Here is a 13894-nt window from a genome sequence, read left to right on the forward strand (position 1 = left end):
GTCCAATTAAACTAAATGTATCTTGTGCCATTTTTTAAGACTTAGGGCAGTTTCTTTTAGGAAAGCTTCATAATTCATGTTAACTATGGTGTCCTCATTCGCAGCTAATTTAATTCCTAAATACATAGCATTTTGGCATATATCATACATTGGTTCTTCTGGGGTGTAATTAACAATAATTTGTGTTTTACTCAAATTTAGTTTGTACCCAGATACCTTGCCAAATTTGGTCGCTTCATCAATAATCGCAGGCATTGCTTTATTTATGTCTGTTGTATAAATTGCGATATCATCAGCAAAAGCTGTTATTTTGAGAGTTTTTTCGCCGTGGTTAACCGGAATGATGTTAGCCTGCTCGTTTAGTGCATTTAAGAAGGGTTCAAGAGATAGAGCAAAAAGTAATGGGGAAAGAGGGCAGCCTTGCCTTGTTCCTCTTCCTATCTTAAAGTTAGCTGAGTCATTACCCCCATAACTAATCTTGGCCTGTGGTTCCTCATATAATGAGCAAACCCAGTCCAGATATGGTCCAGATATTCCCATTTTCTTTAATACTTCCCACAGATATTCCCACCCCACTCGGTCAAATGCCTTTTCCGCATCTAGCATGATCATACCGAGTGGGGTGTGAATAGTCTCAGCAACATCAAAAGCTGTGATTGCCATATTTACGTGAGCGGTAGTGTCTTTACCTGTAACAAAGCCGTGTTGTTGTGAATTAACCATTTCAGGCATAATAGGAGCGAGACGGTTGGCTAGAATTTTAGAGAAAATTTTTGCGTCTGAGTTAAGCAAAGAGATTGGGCGGTATGAACCGCACTCTTTTTCAGGTTTACCTTTTTTGAGGAAAAAAATTATTTTGGCAATTTTCCAAGATGGTGGTGCATGCTTAGATGTGAGTATTGAATTAATCACATTTTCCAAAAGTGGTAGTAGTTTGTGGGCACAAATTTTATATATTTCCAAAGGTAAACAGTCCTCACCAACTGCTTTTCCTAGCGGTAGAGCGTCAATTGCTCGTTTTATTTCAAATAGTGTTATTTTTGGGTTTAATTGTTGAAAAGCTTCTATATTTAGAAGCCTTTGCGATGGTAAATATTTATTGAGGTATTGTGTTATTGTGCTTTTGGAAGGTATATTATCTGGAGTGTATAGGTTTTGGTAAAATTTAGCAAATTCATTTAGTATTTGTTCTGCTTGTTCATAGATACCTTGATCTAACCCTATTATTGCCTTGATTTTAGTTTTAGCTTTTTTATCCGCCGTCTTATATGCAAGTACCTTGCCTATACGATCGCCGCCTTCATACTGGGTTAGTTTATATTTATGGATTTTAGCACTATAACTTTCCCTTAAAGTTTTTTTTATACAAGACTGTAATTCCACTAGCTTTATTCTAATCTCATCAATATCGGTTTTTGAATGTCGCGTAGCGTCGGCAAGTTGTTGTTCGATTTGTAATATGTTAAAGGTGATTCTCTTGCTAGCACGGCGGTTCTCGGCATTTGATATCAATATATATTGTTGGGCAAACCCCCTGATGCTACACTTACAAGTATCCCATACTGTATTTATATTAGCAGTATTGATGTTAAATAGTATGAACTCATGTATATGTTCTTTCAATAGTGTTATAAACCTAGCATCAGCCAATAAGTATCTTGGGAATGTAAAATTTCGTGTTTATTTCTTTTGATCTCTTATTACAAATTCAAGTAGCAGAGGATTGTGATCTGATGTAATTTTTGGGCATATTTCAATTTCTCAATTATCAGCTATCTGGTCTGAAGCCCATATCATATCTATTCTAGAGCAAGATCTATGCGGCGCAGAATAGTAAGTGTAACCTGCTATCAGAGGGTATTTAAAACGCCATATAGCTTTCAGATTGTTTAATCGTGCTAGTTCTAATATAGCTGATCTAACTTTATGCATTCTGTTAGGGTTGCTTTGCCCTGCGGAATCTATTTTATAATTAATGACAGAATTAAAATCCCCCGCAGTTATACATTCTCCCTCCCAATCTAATAGCTCTATGCTTAACTCTTCAAATATTTTGGGGTCATTGATATTGGGTCCATATAACACACATAGTACACATTTTTTGTTATCGACTTGTATCTGGGCAATAGCCCACCTACCCCGAGCGTCTGAAGCTGTTTTAATTGTTTCAAACCGATTTCTTTTTTGTTTTAAAATAGCTACCCCTCTAATAGTCGCATTTAGAGTAGAGCAAACAACCAATTGGTAACCCATCTGGGACAGCAATTTTCTGTCCTGGTACTTAATATGAGTTTCTGAAAGTAGCACAAAATCTGGATTATACATTGTAATCTCTTCTTGCACTAAATTCCTTTTTATTTTACTATTTAGACCATCTACATTCCAACTTAATAGTCTTAGTTTAGGCATTTTTTATAATTTACAATCTCTCCCGTGTGATTAGTTTCCCTCTGTTGATACCTTTTTTTTAACCAAAAATGTTCTAATGTTCTTTAAAACAAATTCATTTCTTGCAATAGACTTTTTCTTCCTTTTTAACCCCCGCTTTTTCCCACCCCCTCCCTTGTCAGAACCCCACCACCACCCTTGCACCCTCACGTCCCTTAGGGGGGAGCACCCCTCTATCTCTTGTTGCCACTGTGTAGACAGCATAGTGAAGGAGCTTACATGACAACTGCCCCTACCGCTTCATAAGTGTATCTATATTTGGCCATGTCCTAAAAGATGTATAAGCAGCCAACAAAGAGAAAAAAATAGAAAGGAGAAAAGTGAATAAGTGAAATGGGAAAGTAAGATAGGCCAAGGGTTATTTAAGTATTATATCAACATTGTAGCCAGACAGAAGAGATAGTGTCGCTATTAATACATTTTAGATTCTAGTTCAATTGCCCTCTTTTCCCTTTTCCAAAGTGATTTTTCAAGAGCCTGTACAGCCTCTTCGGGTTCGGTAAAGAATACCACTTGGCCGTTACGTATAACTCTGAGACGTGCAGGTTCTTGGAGATAGGCCATGCACCCTAAGTCTTTGAAAGTCCTTTCTGCAACACAGCAGTCATTCTTCCTGAAAAAATCTTCCACAGGTCCAGAAGTGTTCTGAAGAGCTAGTTTCTAAGATCCAATATTTTTACATGGCACCTTCTTTGAGGCGGGAAAGAGGATTCCTGTTGAAGTGCTTAGGCATCCTGCCTCCCCTGCCCTAGCTCCAGACTAACTACATGGAGTATGAAGCTAAGGCAGAACACATTTAGGTATCAGTGGATCTGTGCCTAGGACTGCCCTCCCATACTGCTAGTAATGGCCTATCCAGGTATACCCAAGCTCTCTGTTGTGTGTAGCTGTCTAGTAGGCATGCCAACTGCCAACTAACTGCAACTAATTATGGGACCCAGAGACAGGCTGCAAGCACTAAATGGCTAATTCAAACCCTGACTTTAGCATCTAAGAGGATGTTTCATTACAATTCCAAAGACAACAAACATGACCTGTTTACCTCTTCCCATTTGGAATGTATCCTTATTAAATGTGATATGGTAACTCCAATGTTAACCTATGGAAGAGATAGGAATTGCAATAGTGAAAAACAAATGTAAGAGTTTTTCAAAATCAGGACATGTAAAACTTAAACATGTCATGCCTTTTAAACACATTGTATCCAGCCCTATGGGTTGTTTGGGGCCTACCCAAAGGGGAGACTTAAATGTATTAAAAAAGAAGGTTAAGGCCTGACAAATGGTTCGTTTTGCCAGGTCAAATTGTAAGTCTAAACTGCACGAATAGGCTGCAATGGCAGGCCTGAGACAGATTTGCAACGCTTTTTATTTGAGTGGCACTACATGTGCTGCAGGCCAACTAGTAGCATTTAATTTACAAACTCTGAGTACATGTAGCACCATTTTTCTAGGGGTTTATAAGTAAGTAAAATATGCCAAATTGGGTCAACCCAATGTTACTATGTTTTACTGTGCAGTGGTAAAGTGCAGAATCCTATGGTTAACAAAAACAAGATCAGAAAAACTTGAAAGAGTGAGGCAAATGGTTTGGGGGAAGCCCACCCTAAGGCTGACAGTTCTAACAAGGGGTATCAAAACAGTCAGAAAACCTTAATAAACAAAATTACACCAAAGCAACCAAAATTAAATAAGGGGAACAAGAGGAATTTTGTTTTAAAGATTTAAGTAAAGACATCACCAAGAAAGTCAATGGGCAATGTAGACCAGAACCAAGGTGCATTCCCAGGCTGACTGCAATGAAGCTTGAGTGGAAACACCAAGTGTATTGGTGTGATTGAAAGTTTATAAGTCAAAAAAGTTTTAAAAGGTTTCTGAGGTTCACTGGTCACCAGGAAAGTTTCAATAGTTTCAAATCTTTATTCCGGTGTCCAACCAACCACATGCAGGTTGTTCTAAAGCCCTGGGGACCCAAGTGAAGACTATTAGAAACTCACAAGGTGTCAGGCAAAAGCCAGCAGTGTCCAGTCTAGGTTCAATGGCTACTGGTCAGCTGGACACCTAAAGAGAAATAATAATTTGTATTTGGAAAGTGCAAACATATCACCCATTTTCGTTTTCAAGGTGCTGGGGGCCGTCTGGGAGATTAAGTGAGCTATTGCCCAGAGTCACATGGTGCTGAGCTGAGATGAGGTTCTGCTGGTGCCAGGGATCGAACAGCGGGCTACCCAAGCTGGAGTCAGCTGCTCTGGCCAATGTACCACATCTCTCCTTTCCCTTAAAGATTGTTGCCTCCCTTAGTCAGAAAGGAGGTCAGTCAGCTGACCCTTGGAGTGCATCTTCTTTGCCCAGGGTACCAAAGGGAGCAGTTCCAGTTATTCACAGCTCCTCACATGTCCCGGACAACAGGTCCAGTCCTCTTCTGTTCTTCTGAAGATCCAGAATGTGCTCTGATTGGGTGCCTTGGGGTATCACATATATGCATGGCACTAGTTAGTGGGAGGGGGACCTCCATGAAATTACATAACCAATGCAGTAAAATATCCCAATGGCAAACCTACCCACTTTTCAGTAGTTCATTTACTGCATAATGGCCCAAAATGCCATGTGCCAGGGCATTTTCAAGATGGTGAAAGTCTTTTGCCGCACTAAACTTAGGCCCTGGTGGCAGGGTGTGTGTATGGTAGTGTCTTAGGATAATAACTAGTATCCTCCCTCATCTAATGCTAAAATCCAATTTGAAGCAGGCCTTGTACCCACAGCAAACCAGGAGACTGAAGTCTGGTAGAACAAATGCAGGGCCCTTCAACAAACCAGACAGGGTATGCACAAGAATTCTCATGAAATTCTATGCCCTCCCTTCCATGTATGACAGTGTTACTTTTGGCTCAACAGATCTGTTAGAAAGCATTTGACATTGAGGAAGGCCCCTGCGCTTCTGCTGGGCTCAAATAAATCATTCCTGCCCATTGCGGTGAATCACCTATTGTGTAACTCCTGGGAGAGATTTCACAACTCATTTACATCCACTCAGGTTAACTACAGGCTGGGAGAAGCAAACTAGTTTCCAGGAAATGTAAGCAGGGAAGGGGTAACTTTTTTAAAGTTTATTTTCCTTAAAATTTATTATACATTTGACTCCACAACTGATTTAGATTGTTATTAACAATTAAACAGCCTTTTTATTTCTAGTTTGTCCCATTCCTGAAATACAGTATTAGAATTTTAATATGTGCTCTTATTTTGTACATAGGACAGCTAGACCTGCAACGGTGAAAAATGTTTTTAGGGCCTTGTTATTGTAAGTACAAAGTTGCATTCATTTTCTACATCTCCCACTTTACAACTTGTTCATACCCTGCAAGCTTCCTTGTGAGCTACAAGGCCTACATAGGGTTGACTTACTAATATTTAAAAGGGAGGTTTTAACAGTTGAAATTGGTTATTTTAATAGGTCACACTGCAGAATGAAACTGCAGAAGTCAGGCTACAAGGGAAGGACTCAAGACATATTTACCCAGTCACACTACTGGATTCCACAATAAGTGCTGCTGTTTAGAGGTGACATTTACCTTTTCGTACAATGGGTCTAGTTTTTACATCATATACCATGGCCTTACATCAGAGTTAAACATGCCAATCTAGGATTATCCATTTTTTACATGTTTTAAGGGTAAGAGCACATTAACTGGGGATTGGACAGAGGAGCCCCAGTGTGCAGTATAAAAACTGGCAATCACATTCAGCAAAGACATTAGGATGACCACACAAAAAAGGCCATTTTCTCCCAATGTAGCAGTTACTTCTCCAACGTCAGTCTGCCGGCTGTCCTTTTCCCCTTTGGAACAGTCATGCATCCACTCCTCAGTCCTCCTGAATAAACAGTCTATTGCTGGCCCAGTCCTCCCTCCCAACTCATACACGCTCAATTCTTAGTACAGGTGTAAGACAGGCCTTCGCTCAGGTTGGTAAAAATAAAAGTTTTATTTGCAGAGTACATCATGGAACTTGGGCATACTAGAGAACAACAGCAGGAAAGCAGCTCCGACACGACATCCCCAATATGTATGCTGTTTCTTGTACCTATTAAAAAGATCATTCTGCTCCGACCCCCTGCCACGTGTAAGTATCCATGCTTTTCCTTGACCAGGTACAAAAAGTGAGACAGCAAGTTTTAGTCTGTCATTAATTTGGGTATTGTTTGAATGGAGTTCTAGAGAAGACCAGTACACAGACCATGACTATTTTCTTTCCCAGCTGTAAATGTGCACCGCTTGCATCAATTTCCAGGACAACCACTAGTCTCTACTTGCCCTGCTGTTAATGTGTGAAAGGAAACCCGGTGTTTCTTCTTTTATTGTGTAAATGGAGTAACGGGGCACATCTTTACAAGGACCATGTCTGATTCCTTTTCTGAATGTAAAAGTATGAAACAAATCTCTTTCCTTTCCCTTGATAGGTTCTCTGCACTGGCGTTGTCTTTGCAACAAAAATGTGATGAGGGATAATTACTATCCACATAGACAATCCTCAAGTCCCCACAGAGCCAAGCCCACATCCTTATCATTAACATTGCACATGTACATATTATTTATTTATTAAAAATAGAGGAGGCTCTACTCAACCTTATATTAATGTATTCATTGTATCAATACGTCACTTGCAGTCAAACAAGGAGCACCCTGAAATGTCACTGTCAATGAGGATCATGTTGAAAAAAAATATATTGTTCATTTTATTTGATGGAACGACCTTCAGGTGACTCTTTGGATATCATTTTGCATCTGAAGAGAGTGGCATCCTTCAACAAACGTCTCAAGACGACCCGGAGGATGGAATGATGGCAGTAGTGTCCTTTTGAAATATTAAAATAATTCTGAGATTTAAAAAATATACATTGCTCGCTTTGCTTGATCCATAGAATTAATTTGAAATGCCCAGTTGCTGAACTAAATATGAATATGCACAGGTGAATAATGTATTTGCATTTAATTTCAGGCACTGTACTATAGGAATCTAAAATGTATATCTAGATGAATGAGTTAATGAATGAACGTGTGAATGATGTTGACAATGCAGTATTGAAAATGTGTTTCAATTTTGGTTGCATAAAACCTTTTATTCTATTACGTATTTTGAAAGCTTTTTTAAACATGGCAACAACCTTGTTTGTTTTTACTAGCACTCAGTGTTCGAGAATATGATTGTAGGCATGTACTGTCCTATGTTTACAGATTGTCGCCGTAATGCAGTGACAATGATGCTGTAAAAGCACACAAAAAAGAGAGGCAAAATCCAGCTGCTCGTGAATGGACACTATTGTAATGACTAAATGAATGAACGAATGGGATAAATATACTTTTCTACAAATCCCAGTAGAAGCTTATGAATCCAGAGCAATTAAATGTGCTCCTCAAGATAAGCGACTGAATAATCTGTAAAGTTAATCACCTGCCAGCAACACGCTGGAGTGCACCGGCATCATCACACTTTCACTCTCAAATTTCAATAAATGTAGAAATTACCCACTAGAGTGTTCTCTGAAACTTTTCATGAAGGTTAATTTTGTAGAGGCTCACTCTGCTGAATGTTTAATTTTTAAGAAAAGTCATTATGCTAAAATGCTAGAAAACAAATTAAAAAAAACATTCATAGGCAAAACCAATTGAAGTAACAAAATAAAGAAATTAATTTCAGAAAGAAAATTAGCATCTGAAGTCAATGTTTTTATTCTAGGGCGTTTGTTAAGAACAAATTTAAATAAAAACAACACCACAATAAAATCTAATTTGAGGGTGAAAGAAAAAACTGCTACAAATCTAGTCCAAATTAGCAATACTTTCGAAGCATAATCAGAAAGCTAACCGTTCCTGATAAAGTTGTACAAAGTTGAGATGTGTGCAATTCTTCTTTTTATGGCAATGAATATAAATGCCCGCGACATGGAAAAAAAATTCAAATATGAAGAAACGTACTGCCAATATCCGGTCTTAACTTGTTGTCGTAGTTTTTGAGAAGCGAGTTCAGGATCTGAGTGGCATCTGTCTCATGTGTGGCTTTTGGTGCCAGGACCCAAGTTTTATTGACACTGACGTAATCGTCGTCATATTCTTCCGTGCTTTCTGTGCTGGAAAAAAAAGATGGGAAACGTTAATGAGTATTCATATGTATTGCAAATACATACCATTCCCTTTAAGTCTGAATGCTTACTGTAATGGTTTGTAGAGAATACTGAGGCCTGTCACTATGAAGAAATAATAAAAAAAAGTTCCTGTCTACATCCAGGGAACCTGCAGCTAAATAATGGAATGAAAATGTTACAGGAATCATAATAACCGCTCATTATGGACGACATCCTTACACATTTGCTTGTGTCCCTTGAGGGCATCTTTGAATATGAAAGCTGAGAGCAGTACATTTTCTGGCTGGTGCTAATTAACATCGAGGTGCTCTAAATTACATGTTTTAGTGTGAACTATTATTTTTCCTTATTTTTTGCTGCGGTTTGATCGGTTTTGAGAAAGCAACAGTCGATGTTTGCGTCTGGTGCAGAAAAGAATATATGAACCTTGAGTATTTTTTCTGCAGTGAAAAAAACGTACTGTTGCAAACAAAGTGGGATATTCTCAAGAACGTGTGACAATTACCACAAAATTAGCTTAACGCAACTCTTCACATCGCAGCAAAATAACGCTGTGTTAACATTGTAATCTCAACACGGTGGTATCATGCGATAGTATCACAATAATGTGTCAAATGTCCGCGATAAAGTCAATGCGACACCGCAAAAATGCGAAACACGAACGCAATTTTTTTTTACGATGAGGCCAATAGCAATACAAAAATCAGCAAAAACCAGCGACAGGCCTGCAAGTCCCACGCATCAAGCAGGAAAAGGCACCACAAAAGCAGAACAAAAACAAAGGGAAACAAAAATAAAGTGCGTAGCACCATGGATGCACCCGGACCGAGTGCAGAGGTCAATGCGAACCCCACAAGCCCCACAGATCACCAGCAAGAAAAATCGGGGTCAGAGAAGGCCAAGGATAAGAGGAAGATGGGGTGCAGTCCACGGGAAAACCAAATCAGCTTCACGGAGGTGACAGAATACTACCATCAACTGAACTACAATTTGACAAACGTGAATGCAGTCGGAGTGTCGAGGAGATCAATGGAGGAGGCCAAGAGGAGCTGGCATGATGTAGATTTCACTGCGTCACTTCTATGGCCCTGTCTTGCGTCAAAACGCTCCCCCTGCATACATTATACCTGGCGTAGGTATAATGTAGCGAGGTGTTTACAAAGTGGCGCATCTACCTAGATGCGTCACTTTGTAAATATGGTGCAACAAGGCACATTTTTTACGCTGCTGGTGCGTCACAAAAAGTGACGCACTGGCGGCGTAAAAGTGACGCACGGCCTCATAAATGAGGCACACAGTGTTTTATTCCAAAGAACAACAGCACATTTTCGTTTCCTTTTCCTTAGGTGTTTCAGCTTGAAGTACAGCCTTGATCACAGGTGAAAACAATTCTCTCTGTTCTCGGTATTTACCGATTCGGTAATTGCCATTCATTCCTATGGGCCTGGTGGCCCATAGGAACGAATGTCAATTACCAAATCGGTAAATACCGATTCGGTAAATGGGGGAAACATTGAAAGGTGGCAGGGTGTCACTTTGACACCCTGTTGCACCCCTCAAATGTGTATGGGTGCACAAGTTGCAGACATACATGCCCTAAGGGCATGTATGTCTGCAACATGGCACTGTTGGAAAAGCAAAAAAAATGCTTTTTCTAAGGTTTTCATTATTTACCACCAACTTCTAGTTGGTGGTAAATAACGAATCCTAAGATGGGAAAAGCACTCATTGGAGTGCTACCTACATTTCAGATTCGGTAATTTACTGATTCGGTATTTTTAAGAATCGGTAATTTACCGAATTCTTAAATACCGATTCTGTAAATTACCGAATCTGAAATGAAGCCATCTACATATGAAAAGCCTAATTCCGGTCGGTAATGGCCGAAATTCGGTAATTTCGGCCGTTACCGACCGGAATTACGCTTCCTACATCTGGCCCTAGATCCCTTGCTCACCTTCACATTTCACTGCATTGGGATAATCCTCTTCTTTACACATGGAGGCAAGCAGGTCATGCTCTTGAATTAAATCTACACAGAACCTCCAAACCAAATGAGCCCCCGACCCTGCAGGACGGCTTTAGTAAAATGGGTACAGAACGACCCATCAATCGCATACACAGCAGAAAAGCTGAAGCCCAGTTCCAGGACACACAGTGTTTTATTCCAAAGAACAGCAGCACATTTTTGTTTTCTTTTCCTTATGCGTTTCGGCTTGAAGTAAAGCCTTGTTCACAGGTGAAAACAATTCTCTGCAAAGTGTGTTAGTCCATGCTTCAAACCATTCTGTCACATGACTCTGTTAAAAAAATACATTTCCCATAGTGCACTGTAAAATGCTCTTCAATGTTGAAATGTAAATATTCATTATTAATGCCCTGTGTTTTCAATTCACTAATGTTGAATACGAAATTAATTTAATAGCAGTGTGGTTTACTTGTGGTGTGGTGCTCAGATATGACGTCTTTGGAAAGCACAGGTATTCTGGAAAGATCAGGAGGAAATGCTTTCCTCTCCGAATCCCTTGCTCACCTTCACATTTCACTGTGTTGGGATAATCCTCTTCACGTGGAGGCAAGAAGGTCATGCTCCTGATTTAAATCCAGACAGAATCTCCGAGACAAAGGAGCCCCTGACCCTGCAGATTGGCTTCAGTACAATGGGTATGGCGCAACCCATCAATCACATACACAGGAGAAAGGCTTAAGCCCAGTTCCAGGACACACAGTATTTTATTGCAGAGATCAGCAGCACACTTTAAAAACTAAGCATGCATCAACACACTTTGTAGAAAATTGTTTTCACCTGTGATCAAGGCTGTACTTCAAGCCAAAACGCATAAGGAAAAGGAAACGAAAATGTGCTGCTGTTCTTTGGAATAAAACACTTGTGTGTCCTGGAACTGGGCTGGGCTCAAAGTAAATGTGCAGAGATTTAGAAAGCATGTATATTGTATTGCTGTTCGCCGGATGTTTGCTGTCTTATCACATACTTGCTCACCCCTCAATGATTTCAGTTTTGTCTAAATTCACTGTAAAATCAATATAAAATAATTATTATTTAATTATAAAGAAGGTTAAACTATTGGAAACTAGTCTTTAGTAAACAAACCCTTCTATCGTTTGCCAAGAGCTACTTCATGGTATTATTTCGGTTTTTGAACATCCATTTCAATATGCAAACGATCAGCTCTTAGGTTAGTTAACCAAGGATGATCAGGTTGGTGGTGGAATGGTAAATGTATACTTTCTTTGCTATGTTGTTATTATGTGTGGCGAGGAGGGTTTCATTGTTATGACCAACTTCAGTTTAAGTGGTAAGATTATTTTAGGCGGTTTATGGTTTTGAAGCAAGTGTGTTGGTGTGCTCGTTCACAAATCGGCTACTGTATGTAGTAGATTTATGGCTTTCAGCACTTTGGTTAATTACTTTATGGATAGGAAGTGGAACTTTAAGAAAGGGGATAGTACAATTGGCTCATTATTGCAAGCTATGTAATAATATATTTCCTCTTAACTTGTCAATTCAGTATCAGACATAGTCTTCCAGTATGGATCTCATTGGCTGGATTCTCAAAATTTCATTGTTCTAGAGACACATGAAATGTTATTTCCTTAAACATTTTGATGATTTCCTCAGTTTTGTTAGAGGCAATTATTTGACATAGGCGGTAGAGGGCTGCTTCTGCAACCCCGCGTTTCTTGTTGTAGTCTGACACATCTTCTTCACAGGCAGGCTTAGTCAGTGGCCTTGAGTTTGCTTCCTTAGACATCGACAGATCTTCAAACTTTGATCTAAAACGTATTTTTTGCTTTCCCTTTCTAATTACTTTGCGCTTATTGACCAGGGAAGAGAAGCACAAAACCAAATCGGTACTGTACTGAATCGATGTGCAAAAATAAATTCTGATTTCCTCAGTTGTTCACAAGGCATGGTGCCATTCGTCAGTTCTAGTTCCAACAGTGGCATGAGAGAATATTTTTCTGCAAAACCAGGAAAATCTCACATTTGAAAACTGAGCTGCTTGAGCATTAAGATGGGGTTACGAAACGGGAAAGTGCATGTGTGTATGTTGTATTTGAATAGCACAAAACTAGCCAAGACCTGCTGAGACCTGTACTTGGTCAAAGGCAAGCATACAGTCAACAAATGATTGTGGAGGTAGCTGGGATCTGGTAAAAAGAAGGGTCCTGTTACTGCATCATGATGTATTATCCTTTAAATAGGGGTGTTTTCGGCACCTTCCAAAATTGTGTCAGGGTCAGAGCATTAACAATGTAAACAAGTATTTTCTCATTGATCTTGACTACATAGATGGTGAGTGCCTATTTCTTTCATTTTTTTTCTTTTTTACACTTTTTCCTCCAGGGGCGGCTCAAGGGCGGTGCGATTGGTGCCACTGCACCGGGCGTTGACGTCAGGGGGCACTGTGTTGGCAAATATATTGTGGATTTAAAAGCACGTGCTCAGGTTCCTTGCCTCCAGCAATTTTCAGACAACTATAAAAATGCCAAGATAACAACGGTGATTAACGGACCTGCCTGCTGGAGAGAGATCAAGTTTTGGTTAGTAGAAGTTTTGACTCATTATAAAGTAGGCAGAAAGCTAATATGCCCTCTAACTACTTTAAATCGATCACAGAAGTGTGCATGTTGTGAACAGTTCAGTGTGTTACTACTTTTGTTGCCGAGATCCTTATGTTACTTGCAATTTATACATTAAATTCTAATCTAGAACAGTGAGCTATTAACTGTCATCAAAGAGCTGCATGTACATTGAAATACATAGGTTGCAGCGTTAGGGTTTTCCCTCAAGCTTTTCATTAATCTAATGTTTCATGAAGGGTTCATTTGTGAATAAATCAATTCTTAATAGTAAAGAGAAGCCCCAACCGTGGTGATAAGTTTTAAGTTCTTAGTTTGTGCTTCTCCAGATCAAGCACTCCTAAAGTATACTGCCTACCACAACGGAGGAGATGTGAGCCCTGCACTTTGTTGTCCTCTTTCTGATGTAACATTTCCTCTAAAGTGATTTACAGACGTGTGATTGATTGTCTCTGAGTATATTGTGCGTGATGTAAAGTGCTCTGACACCTTTTACTGGTATAAGTAGCACTATAAAACAAAAGAAAGGCATGTGAGAGAGAGTGGTTATGGGGACTTGAGGGTCACTGTTAAAGGGTGTTAGTGAGGGAATCCGTGTTGGAGGTGGTAATTGGGGGGATGGGAGGCACCAACAAACATAGTCGCACTGGGCACCACCAGAGCTAAAGGGGGCCCCGTTTTCCTCCATTCTGATAGTATC

At 39.6% G+C, this 13894-nt stretch overlaps 1 protein-coding gene across 2 annotated transcripts in view; it reads right to left on the reverse strand.

The window, feature by feature from the left end:
• LOC144827656 (gamma-aminobutyric acid receptor subunit gamma-4-like) overlaps positions 1-13894 on the reverse strand; it is a 2222498-nt gene that overhangs the window by 1756742 nt on the left and 451862 nt on the right. For both annotated transcript variants that reach the window (XM_078685892.1, XM_078685893.1), the window contains exon 2: positions 8423-8574. In XM_078685892.1, coding sequence (XP_078542018.1) covers positions 8423-8574 — 152 coding nt within the window. The remainder of the gene's footprint in view (positions 1-8422; positions 8575-13894) is intronic.

This window comes from Lissotriton helveticus, chromosome 4_1 (genome assembly GCF_964261635.1).
Source record: "Lissotriton helveticus chromosome 4_1, aLisHel1.1, whole genome shotgun sequence".
Taxonomy (NCBI): Eukaryota; Metazoa; Chordata; class Amphibia; order Caudata; family Salamandridae; genus Lissotriton; species Lissotriton helveticus.